Consider the following 24,690-nt stretch of genomic DNA (forward strand, 5'->3'; position numbering starts at 1 on the left):
TTTTTGATTGATTGATTGATTACGGTTTTACGTCGATTTGGCAATACTTCAGCCATTTTACGATTTTTGATTTTGAATTTAAGAACCAAACTTATTCTAAACATCATTCAGATCATATGATGGTAATAAAAAGAATTTCCGGTTTTCAAAAGTTTGGTGACGTTCAGAGATGACATTGTCAGTCTGTCTGTCTGTCAAAAACCTAAAACCATGTAACTGATTCTCCCAAAAGTGATTCAAGTACATGCGAAAAAAAGTAAAGTAAGTTATTATTATTATTATGACATTACTTGCTTCATTTATTAGTGAAAGTGATCAATCTCATAAATCTCAACTTGGAATACAACATAGAGAGTTGAGCAAACACGAATCCCTTGACGTACCAGAAATGGGATCACGTGTCTAGGAGGAATAAGAATCCCCTGTCGACCGGTCATATCCACCGCGATCCCTTTGTCTAAATCATGTAAAACGAGCAATCCGTAGTCAAAATCAGTGCGCCAAGAACGGCCTAACAATTGGTATGAAACACGTCAGACAGCATTTGACCCAATGATAGGTTGTATTGGCAAACTAGATCGTTATAACTACCACATAATTTACGAAATGCTGACTTTAAACGAGACTGTTGAAACCCCTGCACCATCAACTTGTTTGTTAGTAGCATGCCTCGATTTAAAAACTGACCACAGCAGAACAACCTCCTGCGTATCGAATCAGTTGAGAGACATAAACACCAGATAATGGAATATTACCACATAAATATGGTAAGTTGACGATGGAGAAGGTGTTAGTTTCCCGTTAATATTTATTTTTAATGAAATATCTAAATAGGAAGCAGAAGTGGACGGCTCTGATGTGTCTTTTACTTCGAGTTCACAGGGATATATTAAATCGACATATGAATGAAATTTATCATTGTTAATAGATAATACGTCCTCGATATACATATGTATCTAAATGTCGAATTGAAGGCCACACCAAGAGGCTTTTTCTTCTCACGTAGAAGTTTTTGAATCAATTCTGCTTCATAAGAATATGAAAACAGGTCAGCTAACAAAGGAACACAATTCGTGCCCATGGGAATTCCAACAGACTGTTGGAAAGACCACGAAGATATTGTCAATGAGGAACTCCAGCACATTTTTTATTTCAACTCCAGAGAACTTGTGCTTGGAATCAGAGTGGTGTTGAACAAAGTAATGTTTGGATTACTGATCATCACTAGATATAAATATTTCCGTTTTCAATTTTTGTTGAAGAAACAACTGTCTATGATGTCAAAAAATCTAGTCTTAATTTATCGTGAGGAATGGTCGTGTAAAGTGTTGGAATTCATACGTTTTGATGTTTTTGATTTGAGAAAGGTTTTGCGATTTCAAATTTACTAAAAGTTCTTTAGAATTTTTTAAGAATCCACATTTGATTTACAGCACTTCTGGCATATATAATCGCACAGTACGTTTGAAGTTTCTCCTTCACAGCTGTTGATAATATTTTCGTGAGGAGAAAAGTTAAGGACTTAGTAGAACACTTGCTGGATCCAGCAATGTATCTTTGTTTGTAAAAGTTTTTATGAAGTTTAGGAATTCTGAGGTGTCTTTTATTTCGAGTTCACAGGAATATATTAAATCGACATATGACATTGTCAGTCTGTCTGTCTGTTAAAAACCTAAAACCATGTAACATGTAACTCATTTTAGGTGCGCACGGTAACTCATATTCATCCGACCCATTAACTTGGATATTAAATGTGTCTAAAACTGAAGCATGGTTTTGAAGAATTTCATCGTTTTGAAAGGACAGTTGAAGTATAAGTACGATTACCAAAAGTGGAATTAATCAACTATTCTATTCCTGCCCCAATACTGTCTATGATCCTGTTCGGTCGGTCTGTGACTTGCAATATTTGAATTTTATGTATGCGATGAACTGTGTTTATTCTCATACTGATATAGCTGCAGAACTGTAGCTCTCTGAAAAAATATTTTGTCGGAACAGAGAGCTACAGTTCCACCCCTAATGAAAACCTTTCTTATGGCGCGCAAAAAGCTGCGCATGGTTTAGGCCTGATATCGTTGTATTCTTGTGTTGCTGTCTCATAAATTTAATATCAAAAAATTCTTAACATATTTTTCTACTATAGTTGTGTCCAAACATACCTTCAAATATTCATTAAAGCCCCATACGACCCGAAAACTCCCAGCTTGGAATCAGAGTGGTGTTGAACAAAGTAATTTTTGGATTACTGATCATCACTAGATATAAATATTTACTTTGCTTTACAGTATCTCTCTTTGTTACGGTGTCTGTGAAGTCTTTAGAATCCATTATAGGTACGGTAACTCATATTTATTCGTCCCATTGACTGTGACAGTAATAAAAAGGTAAAGACAACGAACTGCGAGCAATTTCATAACTCATAAAAGGAATACAAAATTAAGAGTTGGGCAAACACGACACTCTGGATATACCAGAGGTGGGATCAGGTGCCTAGGAGGAGTAAGCATCCCCTGTTGACCGGTCACACCCGCCGTGATCCCTATATCTTGATCAAGTACACAGAGTGATCCGTAGTCAAAATCAGTATGTACAAAATATGTCAGACAGCATTTCATTCAATGACAGGTTGCATTGGTAAATTAGATCATTGTAACGATCACAGAACTTGCGAAATGCTGACTTCAAACGAGACTGCTGAAAGTCCTGTAACACAAACTTATTAGTCAGCCACCTGCCTCGATTCAAGAAATGATTACACACAGAACAAGATCTTGCGTATCGATTCAGTTGAGAGATATAAACACCACATGCAGGTGATAATGGAATATTGCTACATAAATATGGGAAGTTGACGATGGAGAAGCTGAAGTCATCCCGTTTGACATAAAATTGAGTTGTTAGTTTGTCGTTAACATCGATGTTCAGTAAAATATCCTAAAAGAGTTGCAATGGAAGAATTCACGATGAATATATATTTTTCAGTGGGTTTTATGTTTTCAGCTGTGCAATCTAATTAAAATTAGATGTTGGATCCACTCGCATACTCGCTACACAAACATCTAAAAACATCCCATAGAGGGTCACGTCAGAGGTCAAATTCGGTATCACTCTAGACTTATCGGCTTCAACAAACATTCAATGATTTTGCCAACGGTGATTTCATTGGTCAATCGAATTTGACCTCTGACGTGACCCTCTACGGAATGTTGTTAGATGTTTGTGTAGCGAGTATGCAAGCGGATCTAACATCTAATTTCAATTAGATTGTCAGCTGTGAGAATTATAAATAGATCAAACATAATGTCAATAAAAGTTTAGTTTGATGTAATTGCATATCATACAATCTCATTTAAAGTCAGCATTTCGCAAATTCTATGGTCGTTATCTTCACCTTTTTGTTACCTTCACCTTTTCGTTATAACAATCTAATTTGCAGATACAAACTATCACTGTATCGAATGCTGTCTGGTGTGTTTCATACCAAATGGTAAGCCATTCATTACGTATTGATTTTGACTATGGATCACTCCATTTACCTGACCAAGATGTAGAGCTCATTGCGGGTGTGCCCAGTACTATGGGGATGCTTACTCCTCCTGGGCACTTGATTCCACCTCTTGTATGTCCACCGGTCCAAGTTTACCCGTCTCTTGTATTCGTTCTGGGATTCGTGAGATTGATCACTGTTCGTTGTCTTCACTTATTCATCGTCAATATGTCTAAATGTCGAGTTGAAGGCCAGAGCAAGAGATTCATGTTTACTATGTAAAATGTTTTGAATGAAAAGATGAAGATAACGAACACTGATTAATTTTAAACTCCTATAAAAAATACAAAATTAAGAGGGGGCAAATACGGACTAGACACACTGAAGTGGTATCAATTGCCTAGGAGGAGTAAGCATCCCCTGTCATCCGGTCACACCCACCGTGAGCCTATATATCGGTCGGGTAAATGGAGCAATCCGTCGTCACAATCACTGTGTAAAGAACGGCCTTAATTGGTTTGAAACACGTCAGAGAGCATTTAACCCAATGACAGGTTGTATTTTCATAACGACCATATAATTTGCGAAATGCTGACTTTTAACGAGCTGTTGAAACTCACTGTAACTTATTTGTTAGTAGTGACCATACACAGAACAAGCTCTTGCGTATTGAATCAGTTGATACATGCGTGCGTGTGTGTTTTCAGACACATTGATTTTTTAAATTATTGACAATGAAAATGAAGATAACGAACAGTGATCAATCTCGTAACTCCTACAAGCAATACAACATAGAGTTGGGCAAACACGGACCCCTGGACACACCAGATGTGGGATCAGGTACCTAGGAGGAGTAACCATTCCTTGTCGACCGGTCACATCCACCGTGAGAGCTACATGTATATCTTAATCAAACAAACGGAGTAATCCGTAGTCAGAATCAGTGAGTCAAGAATGGCCCAACAAATGGTATAAAACACGTCAGACTATGGCGCATAGGCTGTAATGGCAAACTAAATCGTTATAACTACCACAGACTTTGCGAAATTATGACTTTAACGAGACATTTGAAACTCCTTTGACATCAACTTCTTTGTCAGTAGCCTGCCTCGATTTAAACACTGATCATACGTAGAACAAACTCTTGCGTATCGAATCAGTTGAGAGATATAAACACCATATGCAGGTTATAATGGAATATTGCTACATAAATATTGGAAGTTGATTCGTGGATTTCGTTAGCTATTGGCAAACATCGATTTTGCTACTTATTGACAAAGATACCGATTTTGATTATTGACAGAAATATTGATTCCAAGGACATTACATGTAGGTCAAGCGTCTTTGTTTTCAATGAAAGCCATGGCCATGAGGAAATCTATATGTGAAAGCCCTATCCCCCTTCCAGGTTAGAAATAATTATTTCTAGTCACTAGTCACTTCGGATATCGACTTAAATTTTAGTGATCAATTGAGAACTAGCACTGTTCCCCCTGACCCGTGGACATGAAAATGACGAGCCCAAATTCCATCCTTGAATAATAAAACACTTTCATAAATAATCGCCGTTTTCAAATATATCTATTGTTCAAATAACCAATTAGCTACTAGCAAGTAGTTAAGAAGGAACCCAGTAAGACATGCACTTCTAGTGTCAATTTTATTTGTATTGGGTATATAAAACATCATGACATTTTAAAAAATTGAATGCAAACAAGTCAGCAAAGAGAAATATGGCTCAGTTTTGACAAGATTGATTGCATGTTGTTTAACGTCCCTCTCGAGAATATTTCACTCATATGGAGACGTCACCACTTCCGGGGAAGGGCTGCAATATTAGGCATATGCTCGGCGCTTACGGCCTTTGAACAGGAGGGATCTTTATCGTGCCACATATCCTTGATAATTTAATTTCATTTGTAACATTTGATTGGCTGAGCACACACTGATATTTTTTTTTAGTTTATATTGTATAACCTAACAAATATCATATCAAATGGGGACATGCCCCTTTGACAATTCAAGACACGCCTACTTTTTATTTACATCAAAGCGCTGTTGAGATGTAGGTCTTCTATGAACAAACAATCAACAGAAATAAATGTGCACAATAAGATACTTTATTAAAGAGATTTTTTCTCAGTGTCAAACACGACAAACATCTCCTTGTACACAAAACACTGGTGAAAATTCAATACAATTTCTGTATGATACATGTACAAATTTAAACAAAAGCGTGAAAACAATGTTAACATTTGCAATATAATAGTTAATCAAGTATATGCCAATTTTCCTCTATACGTTTTATTTTAAAACACATTTTCATTTAAGAGAAAATTGCTTCGATCCGCCTCTCAAAGCAAAAAATGCGTCACCGTTTACCAGATGACCAGTGGATTGCAATAAGTCACTTGCTTATAATATTTTTACAGTGTCGGATTTAACTGAAGTTGAAGATGACTTTACATTTTATGCATCTTAAAATTTCTATTTATATAAAAGCACACACACAAATTATTACATTCTCTGGTACATGTATGTATTTGTTGTGTGATGTCAGGAGTAAACATATTTCTCATACTTTTCGTCAGAGTGACTTCAAAGTCAACTCTTAATATGCTGTAAACGTGTAGCCACGGGCACTGGAAGTTAATGTAAATATATAGTATGTGCATACTATATATTTACATTAACTTCCAGTGCCCGTGCGTGTAGCCTATATTTTCTGTTATCAAAATGTGTTGCAAACTACTTCTATAACTACATTTTCAAATTTGAAAAGTAAATTATATGCTCCGGTTATACAAAGAACCACGATGACTGTCTTCACATGCGACGTTTTGTTGAAAGTTGCCAAGTGAATTCTTGCGCAGCATAAGTGATTTCTATTCATCACTGTCTGTTTACATTCTTATAAACTTGTAGTTTGTCTTTTTGCATGAAATAATAATGAAGATAATGTTTACCTATAGCATACAGTCTAACCAAACTTTAGCTTTATAAACTATATACATGCAATTCGCAAAGTTGTTAGGTGATATTATATAACGTTGATAAAAATTAACTTCATTCCTTAAATGGTCATCAGTGGACACATATGACAATATCTGTGCAGTTACTGGCCGTACGCTCACCAGTTACTGTGTAATTATAACCATGTATAAAAAGGGACCGACCAGAGAGAGAGAGAGAGAGAGAGAGAGACTAGTTACATCACTCAACCAGTTCCTTCCCTCAATTGGAAAACCTTTCTTATCTCTATTTTTCTTTATTGAAAAAAAAATCATTGTATTTTACTCTTAATGTCGTTTTTTCTTCTTCATTACTGCTTCTGGAAAATTGGAGCAGATGTAAAAATACCTATCTTAGAAACAAATCAAGAAGTTGGGAAAGACAAGAGATGAAAAATTGTTAACGCAACCAACTTCTACAACAGCAAGCTGATGACACTGAAAATGTAAACCAATAGGGTTCTAGTGGTATGTGGGCAACAGCTTTGTCAGGACAAAAGATTTTACTATTGTGGGCCAACACAACTGGCAATGTCAAGGAAGAGCACTGTAGTGAACAAATAGACGAGATTGAAACTGACAGAAGATTCCACTACAGTGGGCCACCAAGACTTGGCACTGTCAAAAGATTTCACTATAGTGGGCCACCAAGACTGACACTGTCAAAAGATTTCACCATAGTGGGCCAGCAAGGCTGACACTGTCAAAAGATTTCACTATAGTGTTCCAACAAGACTGACAATATCAAAAGATTTCACTATAGTGGCCCACCAAGACTGACACTGTCAAAAGACTTCACTATAGTGGGTCAACAAGACTGGCATTGTCAAAATATTTCACTACAGTGGGCCAACAAGACTGACACTGTCAAAAGATTTCACCATAGGGGGTCACCAAGACTTGACACTGTCAAAAGATTTCACTATAGTGGGCCAACAAGGCTGACACTGTCAAAAGATTTCATTATAGTGGACCACCAAGACTTGACACTGTCAAAAGATTTCACTATAGTGGGCCAACAAGACTGACACTGTCAAAAGATTTCATTATAGTGGGCCACCAAGACTGACATTGTCAAATGATTTCACTATAGTGGACCAACAGGACCAACTGTTGTATGATATTTTTGCACGTGATAGACAGCTGTGACCAAGATAAGATTCAAGACGTCTTAATTTTAGAACAATGTTGGTGACTGATTGGATTTAACAGCCGATTTGTGACAGTTTACATTCTCATGTGAGAATTCAGTACGGCATTAAAAAACCATTGACACTGATCGTATATGTATAACTATTGTTAAGTTAGTAATTCATTATTTATACAGTACACGACACGAGTTTTATGCGTGTTCCACGCAACGCGGTGGAACAAATTTGCCCCAAACACGGTGGACCTTTAAAATTGTCGGCACCTTTGAAGTCCTATTTTTCCGCGCGAGCTAAGACATTGAAGTCCACGGAGGATCTCCGTGGATGCCACCACGCATCTCCGTGGATGTCACCTGTACCTCCGTCGATGCCACCGTGTACCTCCGTGTGATAAAACAAAGAAATAATTTCCGAAATGATTCACCCCAAAAACCTTTTCGCTTAGCCAGCATGCATGCTCCCACCCCATTAATTATTTAGAAATTAGCTATCAATCATTCAATTCTTGTAATTGTTGTTTAATGATACGTTGGTGTTTTCGGTACATATCCGTATGTAGATTTCCCTGCAGACGTTCACACCTTTTTATGAAACGCCCAAATTTTCGACATCCTGTATATAAACACCTGTGTTATTCCTACCACTCGTCGGTACATTGTTTCACGGCACGTGCAGCACAATTTCACCAAATAAAAGAAGCGTCATGAACAACGACAATCACATGCCAGTAATTTCAATTTGATATATAGCAGTTCAAAGAAATGTGTACCATAAGCAATGGTTTATTTTTACGTAAAGTTTTCATTGTAATTAGGAATATGTGATTAAGGTCAGCTATATACAAGTACATGTTTACATTGGAGATGAATTTCATTATGTACTGAACTGTGAAGCAATGTGAGCAAAGAATCAAATTTTTATCACCTAAACAAATAAATATTAAGAATATCTTTACTTTTAAACAAACTTTTAGAAAACTCCGTACTTTCATTAAGAAAATAATAAAATAAAATGTGCTCCCCTACCTAGAATGCCAATACTTCACATTAATAATAACACGTTTTTTAAAGTTAGTTTTTTTTCTAACTTGATAAATATATTTTTGTATACCATTGCATAATGGTGATGAGATCCAACAAATTGATTTGAGTACATGTAGTCTTGAAATATCACAAAGTATAGAGTTGACAACCATTGAAATAAAAATGCAGACGTTTTCTCGTTTATTCAGTGACTCACAAACTTACGCGTCTTCTAAATGAAAGTTGTAAAACAAACGTACTAGGTATTGGTCAATTATAACATAATACGGGGGTAAAATTCATCTCATCTCCGTTAGCAATGAGTTTTCAGTCAACTTTGCCTTCGTGGACGAAAAATCTCGGCTAGCGAAGATGGAAAAAAAGAAGGCTAGCCTCAGTCGATAGATAGTCCGCTTGCATTAACATGTATTATGAAGGTGAAATCGAAGATTTATCCAGTAAATCCAATGATGTTGCAGTACATATAGCATGTATTTATTTTATTTTTGACTGAGAGGGAGATAGACAGCTAAGCACGTAACATCGTTTTAGAAGGGGGGGGGGGGGGGGGGGGCTCATTCATTAGTCCTAACCCGGACCAGCCGAAAAATTTAACATGTAAAGAAAACAAAATGGGAAATAAAAAACAATATCAGATTGAAAGGGGATGGGTAATTAATCAGAAAGAAATTGTACTTTCAAGATTTATATTGAACGTATTAAACTTCCCGTATATGCATACATTCATGAATATTATAATCAATGATTACCAATGCTCTCTCTCTCTCTCTTGCTTTCATTATCTAATGCATCTAAAGATTAAATTAAAGATTTTAATAATCGATAGCGTATATGAATAAAAGCAAATAATCGTTAAGTCATTTCTGTTTATATTGATATTAGTCTTTTTTCATGAACTAGTTGCATTTGACACCGAGGATTTACATCCTTAAATATTGATTATAGGCACGTCGAATCGGAGAGGGTGTAATTTGAAAACTTGAAAGTTAAGGATTTAGCCTTGTAGCTTGTAGCGACCTATCCACTGCACGATTTAAGAAATTGAAGGCGGAAGGGGGAATTGAGACAGTTTAAGACTACTACCCCCCCTCCCAATTTAAGATTATTTAAGCACCATTTTTGTTGTTATTTTATCGCTTGTCAAGAAATTTACACAACTTAACCGGCAATATACCCCTTCTGATACATTGAAAAATATGAGTAATGTTAGCACGGGGCTCTATAAAGTTCAATCTGCAGTTTGGTCATACTTCGTCATTCAATAACTTATTCAAATTTAAAAAAAAAAATGTTTGTCGGGTTAGCGGTACTATGATGTATGACTATAACAATGACCTGTGTATAACTGTACATTCCATGCAAATTCGAAGGGGTTTTCGACTCAGTAGAACAATGGGGGTCAGCTAATCCGTGTATTTGAAATCAACAGAAGTGCTTAGCTTCTTGCGGAAAGTGTGAAATATATTGGGTCCGCGCAAAATACCCGTGATCTTAGACTAGATCTGATATCGCGCCGACCGAATATATTTCGCACTTTTCTTAAGAAGTCAAAACCCAAACTAGCTAACCGTAATTTAGTTATACTGTGACAAAGACCCTAGGAATTTACATGGTATATACTTATTATACAAAAATCATTGCATTATCCAGACACTCCCGATGAACATTTTCTTTTTTTATGAAAACCTCTATCAAAGTACATTGAACATAAGTCTCGGTCAAATGTAATTAACTCGGGATTTTAAAAATAAATCATTCGATGGTTTGTATTTTTGCTTCTATTAATTATGTAATAAATTAATTCCAATTTGTTAATTATCGACAATGCTCTAATTTCTATACTGGATCAAGTTATATTTGTCAAGATGCATATTAACAAAATATGATGGATAATTATGTTAAACAGCGCATTTGTCTCACACACACACACAGAGAGAGAGAGAGAGAGAGAGAGAGAGAGAGAGAGCACATCGGTAATTATTAAATATCCCTATCACATGTTGTACATGTATGTTTTTCATTTACTGAATATACTAATTCGCATTCAAAACAGGAATTGCCTGTAAGTACGCATTATTTAAACAGAGAATTCAAGAATATTTTAATGAAGAAAGAAGACTATTAAAGAAAAAATTTCAAAACCTGGTTTTCTTAAAAACGTAATATATAGTGTTTGGTATCGTTGGAATTGGCTCAAAATGCTGAAAAACAATATAAGTATCAGGAGGGAAAATATTGACATTTTTTTCTTTTCTTAAAATTCCACCCTTATCTTGATTATTTGGCCTGCGGCACATTTTCACGTCTCCCGCAAGGCGCCCGTGGCCAGAACAAAGCTCTTAGCAGCTGTGTGTATTCGCAAATAACACACACCGTGGAACACGGAGGACACGGTGTATCTCCGTGGATTTTCCACCGTGGTCTTTCCACGGTGGGGTGTATAAAACTCGTGTCGTGTACTGTATATATTTGTTTTTCAATAATAGTAAATAAATTGATAAATCTTTGAAGATCTTTGTGATTGATTTGTCAACTGAGTGTATGCATGTCAAGCTTTGAGCAATAGCCGAATTAAATGAACTTTTTCATATAAAAGTTTAAAAGTACAGAAGTACAAATCAGTTATGGCTCACAACAGTAGAAATATGACATCTCATACCAAACTGACTGTTCCACTGCAATCTGAGCAATAATCGAAACCATGCTTCGGAATCACTCGAGCGGCACCATTGTATCAATTCCCATCACAAGCCATAGCAATATTCAACAAACCGTGACACCAACAACGCCCAAGACTCAAACACCCAGGACTCAGACGAAGTCCACGGAACACAAAAGAGTCAAGTAATGGGCATTAGTACAAAGAGAACAGATAAAGCTCACAATTCTTCAACGTTTACAATGTCATATAACATAAGGCTTAGTACAAAGAGAACAGATAAAGCTCACTATTCTTCAACGTTTACAATGTCATATAACATAAGGCATATAACATAATGGCACTCAACACGTTAATGCATGGTTAACAAAATGTTGTCAGTGGGCTAAGTTTGATCACTTGCCGGATTCTGAAGCAATTGATGCATTTCCATTTTACTAAGAAGGCCATGCTAAGGTGTGGCATGAGTCATTGTCTGGTGAGCAAAAATCCAACCCAACAACTATTACAAATGCATTCAAAGAACGATTTAAGGAGTTAAATTTAAGTTGTTGTTGTTGGGTTTTTTTTTTAGATTTTAAAGTGTTACAAATGAAACAAAATGGAACGGAACCTGTTGGGGAATTTTTTACTAAGTTTATTCAGACAGAATCTATCAAAACTGTACCACAAAAAGTCTTACTTTATGTAGCGGTGAATGGTTTAAAACCTTATATCAAAACCTTATGTCGTAATAAAAGCACACAGAGATTCCGAATTGTCTTACAAAAATAAACCCTGTGAATGCATCATTTGTAATAGAGAATACTAGAAGTGCTGAACTCCCAAACAAATGGTCATTCAGTGAAAATAAGGTATTTTCTCAATCAAACATTCTTAACTTTTTTTTTTAATTTAGTATTGGTTATGATTCATTGGAGTGCATTGGATTTGATCAAGTTTATTTCATTGAAGTACATTGTATATTCATAAAATGATAAAGCTTTCTTTTTTATCCTTGCAAGCATTGCAGAAAAACCAAAGACAATGAGGAGAAATGAGATGTGGAAGTAGTCCTTGTAGAATACACCAAAGGAAAAGTATATTATGCTTGTAATGTCGTGCATTCATCTTATAAGTTTTATAATTGCATTTCATTCAGGGTTTTTATACGGCTTGGGGTAATTTATGGAGTGGAGTCGTGGAGTCATGGAGAGGAGTCGCTGTGCTTCATAACTTTATTACCCCCCAACTGTCACTCTTTATTTTAGAATAATGTAACTCAACACCCTCATCCAGTACATATAGGTGTGCTGGAATTTGGTTCAATATGTTTGTTTTACTTTAGTTGCACACACATCTGTCAAAGCCCCTTCATCCCCTTAGGTGGGAGGAAAAGTTTCCTGTCACAAGCACCAAGAATGAGGTCGAATTTATGACCTGCAATGTCAGATAATCACTTCATCATTTTAACACTGTGTAATACATGGCCTTGGCAATGGCATTTCCTATTCATGTGTTTTTATTAAAATAGCTGAGTATTTTTTGATGAGTTATAGATTGATATAACATATTAATATTATTGATAAATTGACAGAAGTAAATCTAGTATTTTATAAATTATTGGGTAGCACATGAGACAGATTAAAAATTAAGGGTTTTAGCCACTCTCCACAGCAGTGTAAGAGGAGCTAAGACATTACATGAATTTTTTTTTAAATTTATCTTATTTCTTTGGCTAGCTATAATTATGCTGCATAATCATCATGGCCATAATTCAAGTGCAATTATTCTATGCTAATAGTCAAATTACACTAATGCTATATTAATTACTGGTTAAGAGTTGCACAATCATGGTCAGTTTCTTCCTTCAGTAATGCCTGTTCTTTTATTTTATTTGTAAGCATTTCTATCAAAGTCCTGTGTTGTGGTTTGTAAATGTTTATTCTATACATGATAAACATGAATTGTATTCATTGACTCCACTCCATGACTCCACAACTCCACTCCACTCCATAAATTACCCTAAGCCTTTTTATACACTGACAAAATCAGGTTTTGAATAGCTGAATCAATTGTTCATTGTTTGTATTGTTTTTATAATCATATTCTCATGCTTGATTTTAGTGCACTGACCATTAGCTCGCATCTGCTGTTTATGTTAAAGTCAAATTTGCTGCATTATGTTTATCTAACTTGGGTAGGGTCTGCATTTTGATATTTATCTTAATTATGAAGCAATACGGGTTCCTGTGCAAGTTTGACTCTTTATGTGTGCCTTTCATGCACACAATTCATTCCTGAGAGAGACTCTCGATCAACTATCCAAAACATTATAATTTAGGGAAACAGTGGCCGATCACGATATAAGTTTTACAAGTTCTGATATCTTTGTTTTTTAGAGCTGCACTTCAAATACCATTGTAAAGTTCATTTGTACTTTAAGGTAGTGAATTATATGCATCTAATTTTAGTAGCAATGTAACTTAACTTAATTTACTCTTTCATTATGGCTTTGTATTTCATTTCATTTATAGACTTGTATTTGTTTATTGTAGCTTTTTACCATATATGCACACACATACGTATACCCACTAAAACAGGGACACACACACGCTATTTAGGATCCGCGTCTATATATGAACTGTTTGTGGCAAATAAAATGGAACTGGTTAACTCTCTGTAATCCGGGTTGTGTTTTGATAAAAGTGATATGGAAGGCAGTACAATGCTACAAGAAATGGATCTACCCTGACATACTGCCACAAACACATAGGAACTATTCAGGAGGACAAATTTTTGCATCATCCACAAAAACTTTCTTATAAGAAAAATGAGAAGGATCAGCAGATCTTCGTAATCTTATCAATGAAAGGAAATGTTGAGGAAAAAATTATCAAAATTGACAAATTGTTATCATCTATTGATGAACAGTTGATGGCAGTTAAAAACTACATCAAAGAAAAATAATCATACAAATTGTATCAATTTGTTGCTAAGTGTAAGAAACGTGGTTACCCACATTTTTCAATAAGAATCAATGGTTTAATGCTATAGATTTTTGGGGATGTTATTGTATATCACAAGCATGAAATTGATAGAAGAAGAGTGAATAAGATTGCGAAACAAGAGACCCATGGGCAACATTGCTTACCTGGGTCACCTTGGCATGAAGATTTCCAATATATATTCACATATAAAACTGTATGTCCTTAAGGAATCTCACAGTGAACTAGAAAAATTTCACAGATATCTCCTTGGTATAGTACCAGCATATTTTGAGAGCAGGCAAGTTAAAAAGTTAAAAAGTCAAAAATGTAACATCATTTCACCTACATTTAGACAGCTGTGTCCCCTGCTGAATAAAAAAGTCTACCGTGAAATTCATCCCCATTTCAAGTTGGGGTTTTGTTTTTTTTCGCAAATCATGCCCCCATTTTCCTTCCAAGAGATCACTAGAAAACTAACACAATAGAAAGGCCCTGCAATAAATCTGAAAATTGAAGGGAACTTCCTCTGTTTAATCCAAGGATCATGTACAAAATTCATGAAAATATTCCCACGGAAAGCTAAGTCATTGTGAGCCATAGAAAGTCCTGACATACGGACAAACAGCGACTACAATACAGCACCCACCATATGGGGCCCTAATTATGACCATTGTCACAAAAATATAAAAATGGTTTAAAACAAGCAATCTGGAAATTTAAAACAGAGCGAAATTGTATTCCAAAGTGTCCAGGCTGCATACAAGATAGGGTAAAGCAATTTCTCATGTTCATACTGTACACCGTGTCTTCTTTCCCTACAGGTTTGACCTGATTATAAGTTACACATTCCCCACAATAACAGACAACTAACCCGTAATTAGGAACCATATTTTGACATGTAGCTGGGTACCTCTTGAGCTCAATTCTCATCAGGTTCTGGGTACCTCTTGAGCTCAATTCTCATCAGGTTCTGGGTACCTCTTGAGCTCAATTCTTATCGGGTTCTGGGTACCTCTTGAACTCAATTCTCATCAGGTTCAATGCCCTCTCCAACACTGATAAAGTCACTTTCATGGAGGAACTTGATGTTGAGCGTTGCCACGGTGCAGCTCTGTGTGTTGGCGTACTGTATGAAGCGGACCAGTTTCTGCCATTCATTCAGGTCTACGTTGTACCTGAAGAAGTCTTTTGTCTCCACAGTCCTGGTTGGTTTATTTGGCCTGCTAAATTGCCGTACCCCTGAACCAACAAAAATGTACATATAATTAAGTTTGAATATATAAATATAGATAGGTATATATAAATGTATATATATCATCCAATAGAAAAAAGTTTACCTCACACAGACATAACAGTTAAATAAAATAGAGGAAGAGAAGATATATACATATACTTCTAAAATATATGGAACACATTCACAAATCACAATTAAGTGTTTCTGGATAATAGATATCCATCTTCAGGCCTGGATTTCTTGAAAAAAAACTCAAACTTAAGTTTGAGTTTTCTGTTATTTGAGCAGTCAAAATTTTAGTAAAATCTCAGACTTAAGTCCAACCAGGTGTACATAAACTGAATACAAAGTTATTCACCTTTAAGAAACGTTTATCGTGACATTATAAGACTCTCTGCGAGGAGGATACAGATTCAAGACATAATACTTTAAAAAATGAAACATCAAAACAAACCTAAACAGGTAGAACTTTATGGAATTTAGTCCCAGTCAATTTCCCTGAACTTTTAACATTAACATTTCTTTTTTTTAAATTATGACATCATGAATCTATTTCCTCTTGATGAAGGTTAAAAATTTTGGTACAAAAAGAAAGGTCTTCTCACAAGGAATACACAAGTGAAATATGAAAGCTCTTCCATCATCCATTCAAGTTAAACAGATAAACAAACCACCTCAGATTATTGGGGCATAAAAATATGTATCAGTGATATCTTTCTTGTCATTTTAAAACTTCTTCACCAAAGCAGTTCACGCAGTAAGTTAACATGTTACTGATCTGTATAATGTGAGTTTGAATCTAGGAGTTAAAATACCCCCCCCCCCTTCAAACTGTAATAATAAAATTGTTTGAAAATATGATTGAACATACCCTCCACTTTTTATCCCTATCAGTGTTCTCCAGTGTGATATGCATCCTTAATAACAAACCTCACTTGTACATTGTCTTAACTGAATATGCTTGTGAACCCCCTATTATTAGTGAACACATTCAATTATTAATTAATTAGCATCTCGAAAACGTATCAAAATGATAAATTTCACTTGCACAACATATTTGTTTTATCTTACCCCCAGTGATATAAATCTGGTCATCATACACACAGCCAGCCATTATTTTTCTCTCCTCCCCAAAATCACACCCAAATTTCCACCTGTTGGTTGCAGGATCATAAATCTCCACCTCTACTGCATTAGAATGCCTGGATCCACCCCCAATAATGTAAATCTTATCTCTCACAGCCAGTGCCATATGTTCAGATCTTGGTTTAAGCAAATTGGAACGAATCACACACCAAGAGTTTGTTGGAATGTCAAATAGGAATACATTATCTACATGTTCATCCACCACATCCTTGCCACCGAACACAAACAAGGCTTTCTTGTGGCAGCAAATTGCATGCTGGTATAGTGCCATGGGCATGGGTTTCATGACCGTCCAAAAGTCTATTTCTGGGTCAAACACCTCCACAGTATCTGAGGGCTCGCCCACAGGATGAGAAGACTTTCCACCACAGACGTAAATTTCATTGCCGTAACTGCATGCAGCAAACTGACATCTTGCCATTCCCATAGGCTTCCGTGACAACCATTTTGATTTTTTTTCATCATACAGGAAGACATGTTTCTCAGCAGGGCCGGTTTCAGAAAAGTGGTAATTTTCATAGAATATGCCACCAATGAAGTAAATATTATTGTTTTCGGTTGTTACCAATGAAAAGTAATCAATTCTGAACTTGAAATCAAAAGATGGATGAGGTTTTATCCCATAGTAATTCTTTTTAGAGATTGGGTCAAAGGCCGTGAACGATCGCTCATCAGCTGAGTTTGCACCTCCTGAGTACACAATCAGTTTTCGGTTGTACATTCCAAGCCGTGGTGTGGAATTGGCAAACGGAGAATCCACATCCACTTCCAAACTGTGCGCTTGCTGTATTTTAAAGAGACTGAAAGAAGTCAAGAGTCCGCGACAAAAACTGCTCTCTTGAACAAATTCATGACTGGCAACTTTCTCTGCAAAATATTCCTCATTGATTAAAGGGAGCCTGAGGCATTTGAAAAGTTTGGGGAAAAGCTTACTTCTCGTCTCCACATCAAAATCTATCCACTTCAGTATATACTCAAATATATACTCCTCCCTATCCACATATATGTCATCCGCCGATAAGAACCACATCAAATCCTCTACCTTAATTTTTGAAAGAAATTCGCGAGTCTCTGCTATCTCGGGAAACTTCTTCAGAATAAAGTTACCACAGTTCAGCTTTAACTTTTCACAATAGTTGTACACAGCAAAGAAAAAGACATCTAAACAATTGGACAGATTTACCACTCCTGAGATATGATCAATACATAGATCCACCACTTCTAACATTTCTAAAAAGTTGGCAGCAGAGAAGACATTTTGAACATTTTCATTGGTCAGACAGATTTTCCCACTGTATATGTAGTCCAGTAAGCTCTCCATTGCATCTTTGCTTATCTCATGTATGAGAACAACATCGTCTTTACTCTCTTTGACATCACTGGTAAACATGGCCCTGTAAAAGTTTATGCACATGATTGTAAGTCAAGCATCTTAAGATGGCTGAAACATTGCTATGAGATGAGTACTAGAATACACTTAAAGAGGCATGGACACGATTTGAGCTGAAATTTTTCAAATTTTATTTTTCCATTTTTATTGTTTACACTGCTTAACTAAAGTATTTCTAATGGTCAACCAAAATTTGAATATCAGTTTTTGATTTAAGTGAGATACAGAACTCACAAATCTTTGTTATGTAAACAAGGCTCGTGCCATGTTTTTGTTTACACATGTAATAGAAAATACCATGTTTAAAACAAAATGAGATGTGCTAAACACTAGAAACTATGGAATCTACATGTAATTCACAGCCAATCAAAATGAACAACTGCCATTGGTCACCATAAAAAGCTGACATTTTATACAATATACATGTCGTTTTCACCGAAGGAAATACCAGGTAGCTAGCTCATCATATTTCAGAAGATAAAGTGCACCGCCACGGCACATGATACGCCCGTCACATATTGTTAACAGTATAGATTGTACCCATTAAAACATTTTTTTTATATCACCTTAATTAAATGTCACAGTGACCTTAAAGTAGGATGTGACATACCTTCTACCTAAGATGCATTAGTTGACCAATTTTGGTGATTCTAGGTCTAATAATTTTCAAGTTATGAGCCGGACAAGTTTTTGCCATATATGGCCATATCTTCTTAATGAAAAGTCACAGTGACCTGGTTTTAATGTGCGACACACCTTCTACCCAAGATGTATCTACAAACAAAGTTTGATGATTCTAGGCCTTGTAGTATTTAAGTTACGGGTCGGACACGAAAAAGCTAACAGACGGACGGACAGACGGACGGACATGAACGCCATACCATAATACGTCCCGTCTTAAGACGGGCGTATAAAAAGGTGATGATGTATCGGCTGATTAAATCATTGTACAATCCTTATATCACAAGTAACAAGAGCTCCACAAGTTTTCTATTAAGTCCCCTTACCTGTGACCTTGACTTTAGACCTTTTGACCAAAAATAAATATAGCAATCTTCCTCTCTTCATAACAAAGCTATATGTGGAGTTTCAAATCAATCAAGCAAAACTGGCATCTAGCGCCGTCTACAAGCTTTCCTTGACCTTTTGACCCCAAAATCAATAGGCTTCTTCCTCTCTTGATAACAAACGTATATGTAAAGTGTCAAATCAATCAAGGAAAAAATACAGCCTAGAGATTCTACAAGCTCAGTGTTACGCACACACACAACACAGACATTCACTCGCCCACACACACATCACAGACACACATTCGCCCACACACACACACACATCACACAAAGACACTCACTCACCTGGTCGACACACAGGAATGTCCTATGACTGTATCCCCTCTAGCAATGAATTGCTAGGGGATAATAAAAGTCATAAAATAATGCATTTCGTACCATGTAACACATAATCTAGCCAATGAATTGCTAGGGGATAGTAAAAGTCATAAAATAATGCACTTCGTACTATGACTTCTTAACACATAAACTAGCTGTCAGACTCCAAACCTTTAATTACGACAACTGCGAATAAGCATATTAATCAATACTACATTGTACTTCCAAACAAAAGATGCACCTGAAGAAGGGACTGCTAGCTGCCAGTATGTTCCTGTTACAGGCATACTCTTGTCCTTCTACGTCCAGCGTTACATCGGTCAGCTGACCGTCCCTGTAAAACTTGTATAGGCCCTCCAACAGTCTCCTCTGCTGGGGATTCAGTCCGCTTGTGTCCTCAGACATCTTTATCTGTTTAAAATATACATACTCATTAATCTGTACAATTACTTATCCTAATGGGGCAGATATTCCTTGTGGTTGGAGATCTTCATGGAGGACTTCATATCATGGTTGAAGAGTTGTATTTCTTTTCTGTAGTTGAATGTTTTCTATTTGGCTAGTAATTTTGTTGTTGTCGTGCTAGCCCCCGGGCTAGTTGTAATTTTTTTTAATTGCACATCCCTCATAAGTCTAATCATGATCAACTTGATTAATTCTAGGTTTGTAAATGGATTTCAATGAATCATTACAACAACGTCCACCACATTTAATTAAATATCTTAGCGCTACAGCCCCACACCGTGTAGGGAAGTAAAGAAAGGGCCGCAACTCTACATGCTTACACTGGAGACAGTTGCCATTTACACATTATGCCGCAGGATCTCTGGAATCTTTCTGAGAGCCTGGCTTAGACTACAGTCTATTGAATAAGCCATAAGAACCTTTTGTCATGGGCACAATCATATATCAAGTCTTGCTCAAACTAGCATACCTTCATGTGGCTGTCACTCATCCAGGTCAGGTAAAAAATATAAAATATATTATTTGCCTTTTAGCATGTACTTCAAGTTGTAAAATAGAAAGTGTTTAACTGTTAGTCCATAGCTTTCCTAAAAAATGCACGTGGTACCTAGAACCCAAGTTCTTCCGTGGGGAAAATTTGTGGATACACTCATATACTATGTTGCTATACTTCCCACATAGCACACTTGCTGTACAACACATATTGTGATGAGAATTCAATACCTTTGTCAATGTAGAAAGAAGCCTTTAACATGCGTACATATGGTACACATGTGTATATTGTATCATGTAGTCATAATATTTAATAATTGTTACAATTGAATATGCCCCCTGAGGTACTGAAGGCCCTTGATTGGTGAATAAATACACATGTGGCTGAGCTCGCTCTAACGGTAGATCTGCCAACTTATTTCAGATGAATGCCTACCGACCGACCCTTACTGCCATGCTACAAACATATTATTTTGTTTATCGTAGGCTAATGCTTCAAGTGGCCGGCTAATGTACACGATTGCTTTGATCAGCTGTTGATAACATTTTAATAACAGAATCTCTCATTTTTTATGTAATCAAATGAAGAAATTTTAAAAGCATGATTATTCAACAACATTTACACGTACTTACAAGTTTTGGCTAGCTGGTGGCTCCAAGACTAAGTTCTAATCCCAACATCTGTTTACAAATTAATTTATAACATTTGTAATTTATATTCAAGTTGGGTCGAATTTTTTTTCCACTCGTGAGTACTGGAACACACTAGGAAGTTGGCCATAATTAGCTTGATTGACACGCATGAGTAGTTCGTCTACTAGCTAGCTGTTAGTTGTAAAATATCAAATTCCACCCAACTATTTTTGGGAAGCTCAAGCTGTCTCACTATCTGACATCACGAACAAGGGGCACTTAACTCTAACAGAAAAATAGGGAAAACGGGAACTTCTGGTTTCGAAATAGTGGTGGATACAGAGGGAAGGGGTCCTTCATAAGAAAATTTTGCTTAAAGAGGTTCGCGTCTGACATTTGGAGTAATATCAAATTTTTGGGAAGTGTATTTTTAATTTCTACGTTGGAGAATTAGGAAATTGAAAAGAAAAACTGGGGTCGCAATGCTTGTTATTGAGCTACAGTGTACTAAACATGACCTTTTTGCACTTAAAATTTATTCTTGATTTGTCTGTTGGTGTCAGCAAGATATAAGCAACACAAATCAATTATTACATAAAATAGATACATGATCATGTTTTTTGCACTTGATATACGAAAAAATTCATGATATCAAATGAGAGTTTAAAAAGAATGTCAATTTCGAAAATTTCACATAATCTTCAAGGTCTTGTCTTAAAATCTAAAGTGGAACTTTAAAAAAGTGGGGGTTGGAGACAAAAGTTTTAAATTATTGGTGAAAATACTGAACTTTTATACAAAATTTCGAGTAAATTAATTAAAACTTTTTTTTAAGAATCGGTGTTCTGTTTGAAAAAATATATCAACCAAATTAATAAATTACAACATTGAACTACAGTCATAGGACATAATTATTCGCCACTTTCAAAATGGCTGCCATGAAACGCACGTCCACTTGGTGAAGTTTGAAAGTTGTTTGCTGTGGATAGAATTAAAATCTTACCTCAGTATTTGGTCAGATTTCCTTTCATCCTGATTACCTCCTTTAGTCGCCCTGGTATAGAATTATAAAGGTTCTGTACATAGTTTAATGGAATGTTTTCCCACACAGTCCGAATTTCCGCTATAAGATCTTGTCGAGAGTTTATAAAATGGACACGGGTTTCTAGTGTTCTTTTCAAATGTAACCATATGTTCTCTATTATATTTAAATCTGGTGACTGTGCTGGCCATGTTGTTGTATTAATATTGTTGTCAGCTACATAATCTTTAATAATTTTGGCTCGATGAACAGGGGCATTGTCGTCCATGAAAATGTAGTTGTTCTCCGGGAAATGCCTGGCTATTACTGGCCATATATTATCATCAATTATTTGTAAATATCTTTGAGCATTAATGTTACCTTGGATATCAGTCAAAGTGCCCATACCTTGAAAACAAATGCATCCCCAGATCATAACACTTAACTTTCGTCGCGGAGCAGGACACGCTAGTTGGGGGTTATACTTTTCATCCGCTTTTCGCCACACGTATACCTTGTTGTTATCCCCAATAACAATCTGACTCTCATCACTGAAAATCCATTTATACCATTCTTGCTGAACTGTCCAATCTTTCCTCTCCTTGCACCATTTTACACGTTCTTTTTTATTCACTTCACGAACTGCCACTTTCTTCTTTGCAACCCTCCGTACATATCCTAATTTTTTTATTTTTCTTTCAACAGTTTTTGTACAAAATTGATGATTCCTATTTTCATTAATAATGCCTGTTATGTCTTTGTAAGTACGTCTCCGATTTTCTTTGATGACCCTTGAAAGTTTGTTAGAATCCCTCTGCGTGAATAGACACTTACGGCCCCTTCCCGTGCGATTTTTCACATCAGAATGCTGTTTGAATTTCTTAATAACACTTCGCACGGTAGATCTGGGTATTCCTAAAGTCTTTGATAAGTTAGAAACATTTCCGTTCACTTTGTGTGAATTAACTACGAGATTTCTGACTTCAATGCTCAGCTCTTTCCCTTTACGACCCATTTCAATCAACAATGTTTACTAAGTTTATGATCAATAGCAGACGAAAAAATGTATGTGTACACGTCATCAATTTTAGTAGCTTGACCCTGTTGTAAAAATATGAAGGGGAAATTTGTTGTCTATTTATAGCACGGGGGTCTATTTTCGGTTCCTAATCGCAAATACAACGCCATTTGCGCACAGGGTGGCGAATAATTATGTCCCATGACTGTAGTTCCAAGTCTCAACTACTTGTATCATAAATTATAAAACTGAAATACATGTATAGGAGTATAAAAATAGAATATATATTATATGAAACAGAAACCTATCCTTCCGTCACAAAATATAGTCCCTGCAAAACCCTATCAAAATTTGAATTGACAGAATTTTTTTCAGCTGGATAGGGTTCAGTAATAAATGTGTAATATGTTTGCACTAATTAGATCAGTAATGAACCAGTAAATACTTAGTTGTAGTAACCTGCGCAGTTGTGCTCAAAAGCTCAGGAGCTAACTACCTTAAAAAAGATAAAAATAATGCATTTTAAGAGTGGAACTCCCTCCCCTTTGTAAACCAATTAATGGTAGACCTCCCCCCCCCCCCCCCATTTAAAAATTCCTGGATCCTCCCCTGAATGACACTCCTCTTCCATATTCTAAAATATGATAAACACGATCATTGAAGAAGAAACTTCGACTTTTGGGATAAAAAGCATTTTTTTTTTAAATTTATTCATTAAATTGCGCCACATATATTTTATCTACATATTCAAGTATAGATACATGTACAGCGTAGTGTCATGAATGAGTCAACTTTCATGTTTTACGATATATATTTCATTGAAAAAAATTCTTTGAACAATCATTCTGAACTCATGTTTGCTAAAACTAAAAAAAAAATTATAAAATAAGATAAAATAGAAAATCTCAACTATTTATTACAAAACATCTGGGCATAAAGTCAACGGATGATTTTAAAACTTTTACCAAATAATTGTAGAAATAGGAGTAATAGTATGAAACTTTGACATCAACTTTAACATTCCATTTCCTTATATTTATGTAATCCTTTGTGAGAGTGGAACGAGAACCTTGAGTGTGGTGTTCTTACAGTCATGTAATATATTTAATGGTGTGAAAAATTCTATAAATTGAATTTTGATAAGTTCATGAAAATTATTTAGAAAAGTTGTTGTTTTCAATGAATATAGTAAAGTGAAAGACTCATTTAGGGGCGAGATCAAAGTTCAATGTCTGACAAAAAAACTATATTCACATATTTCACCAACCCAACCCCCTAAAACTAAATATGAGGAATGTTGAAACAACATGTATATCGATTTTAAACAAGTATAAATAACACTTTGTATACCTTTAAAACTAATAAATGTATATTCAAATGTATTATTGTGTAGTTTTTAACAGTCACTTTTGTCTTCTTTTTTTTCCTTCTTTTTTCCACTAGTGTAATCAATGTGGGATGACAGAAACTTACTGTAGTTTTTACACCCACCCCTTAAATATTTGAATTTAGATTTTTATCCGACATCAATCTTTTGATATCGTCCCTCATGGCACTACGCTGTATAAAAAGCACAAATA

General features: G+C 35.8%; 1 protein-coding gene across 1 annotated transcript; it reads right to left on the reverse strand.

The window, feature by feature from the left end:
- Positions 1–13,239: 13,239 nt before the first annotated feature.
- Positions 13,240–21,352, reverse strand: LOC125665842 (kelch-like protein 40). The gene is made up of 4 exons (XM_048898740.2): positions 21,072–21,352; positions 19,723–19,892; positions 16,629–18,097; positions 13,240–15,562 (listed from the first exon to the last, which is right to left on the reverse strand). The coding sequence occupies exons 2-4, from the start codon at positions 19,884–19,886 to the stop codon at positions 15,345–15,347; spliced, it is 1,851 nt and encodes a 616-aa protein (XP_048754697.1). The 5' UTR covers positions 19,887–19,892; positions 21,072–21,352; the 3' UTR covers positions 13,240–15,344.
- Positions 21,353–24,690: the final 3,338 nt, after the last annotated feature.

Source organism: Ostrea edulis, chromosome 10, assembly GCF_947568905.1.
Source record: "Ostrea edulis chromosome 10, xbOstEdul1.1, whole genome shotgun sequence".
In the NCBI taxonomy this organism is placed as follows: Eukaryota; Metazoa; Mollusca; class Bivalvia; order Ostreida; family Ostreidae; genus Ostrea; species Ostrea edulis.

Coding starts and splice junctions, on each gene's coding strand:
- LOC125665842 (XM_048898740.2), bottom strand. CDS start 19,886: ATGTCTGAGGACACAAGCGGACTGAATCCCCAGCAGAGGAGACTGTTG. Junction 18,098..19,722: donor GCTAGCAGTCCCTTCTTCAG/GTGCATCTTTTG, acceptor AAACTTTTACAG/GGCCATGTTTACCAGTGATG. Junction 15,563..16,628: donor CCAGATTTATATCACTGGGG/GTAAGATAAAAC, acceptor TTGTTGGTTCAG/GGGTACGGCAATTTAGCAGG.